The sequence below is a fragment of the Penaeus monodon genome, chromosome 20, assembly GCF_015228065.2.
Source record: "Penaeus monodon isolate SGIC_2016 chromosome 20, NSTDA_Pmon_1, whole genome shotgun sequence".
NCBI classification, from domain to species: Eukaryota; Metazoa; Arthropoda; class Malacostraca; order Decapoda; family Penaeidae; genus Penaeus; species Penaeus monodon.
In genome coordinates this window covers 26,852,665-26,853,813 of record NC_051405.1, presented here as the reverse complement: position 1 = coordinate 26,853,813, position 1,149 = coordinate 26,852,665, and the positions used below count along the sequence as shown (strand labels likewise).

Genomic DNA, 1,149 nt, shown 5'->3' with positions numbered 1-1,149 from the left:
GTCCTGGGAGAGCGGCCGGCGCCAGGGGCCAATGAAGGTGCCGCCGCCCACGCCTCCCAAGCCCACGCTGGCCGCCCACCTCACCCTGGGCGGGGTGGCGGCCACGCCCCTCGGCACGGAGAGGAAAAGGCGGAACGTCACGCAGGTGTGAGGCCGCCCGGGCGACGTGGGCGGTCGCCACTGCGGGCGGCCGCCGATTCGGGCGGCGGCAGGTGCGGGCGGCGCCGGGCTTTAGGGATCTCCGGCAAGCTGGCACTCAGCGCGAATTGTCACTGTTGCAAGTGCCAATTTCTGCGTGTGTTCACGACGACCCGACGCTGACGCAGAGGCCCAGAGGCGCCAATGGACACGCTGACGTGGCTGCTGTGCGAGTGGTCCTTTTCGCCCACCAAGATGGTGATCGCTTTCGCGGGCGGCCGGAGCGTAGACGGCCGCAGAGCACAGTGCTCGCGCTCATTTTCCACAAACGCGGACAAAAACCACGCCGCCCTTCTCGAACTTTCTCGCCGTTATGAGTCAGTGTGTGAGTGGCCCTGAGCGAGGCGAAGTGAGGACGTGAGGCGCGAGATATGAGGGCGTAAGACTCTCATAAGACTCCCCCGAGGACCCTCCGTCTGGGCCAGGACTCGCGTGACCTTTTCCGACCTGTTCCCCAAGGGCCTCGGACCTAACCCGAGTATAATACATCGTGCTCAATACTATGAAAGATGATGAAGAAATAATAATAAAAAAAAGTTGATAAGCCTCAGAAAAAATGTAAATCTCCAAGTTACGAGAGAGAGAAAAAAGCTCAATTGGTTTGAGTCAAGTGTTAAGAATGCGAAGGGATTAAATTCGTGAGATAGAAAGAAATCTTTGTGTCCAGTGAGTATCGGTTCACCTCCCAAGCAGCCTAAGTTTCCATATCACTAGAGTAGCAAGCACAGATCAAGCACCAGGTCACTAAAACGATTATGATTTGGCTAAGTGTCCCTGTAAACTTCCATTTATAGTTTTTCGGTTGTTGTTGTTGTTTGGACTCTCCGTTCTACTGTATAGGATAAACTAGCATATTGTTGTGTCTTATATTTGTTTTACAAAAAAAGCAGTTCCATTATTGTCTCTTTAACTTTGGAAACAACCATTTTGCCGGCCACAAATTTCATTAGT

At 53.7% G+C, this 1,149-nt stretch overlaps 1 protein-coding gene across 1 annotated transcript in view; it reads left to right on the top strand.

Moving 5' to 3' along the window:
* Positions 1-1,143, top strand: part of LOC119585958 — a gene marked incomplete in the record, with an annotated part of 71,494 nt that extends 70,351 nt beyond the window's left edge. The window contains 1 exon segment of the mRNA XM_037934672.1: positions 1-1,143. Coding sequence (XP_037790600.1) covers positions 1-151 — 151 coding nt within the window.
* Between the last annotated feature and the right edge of the window lie 6 nt (positions 1,144-1,149).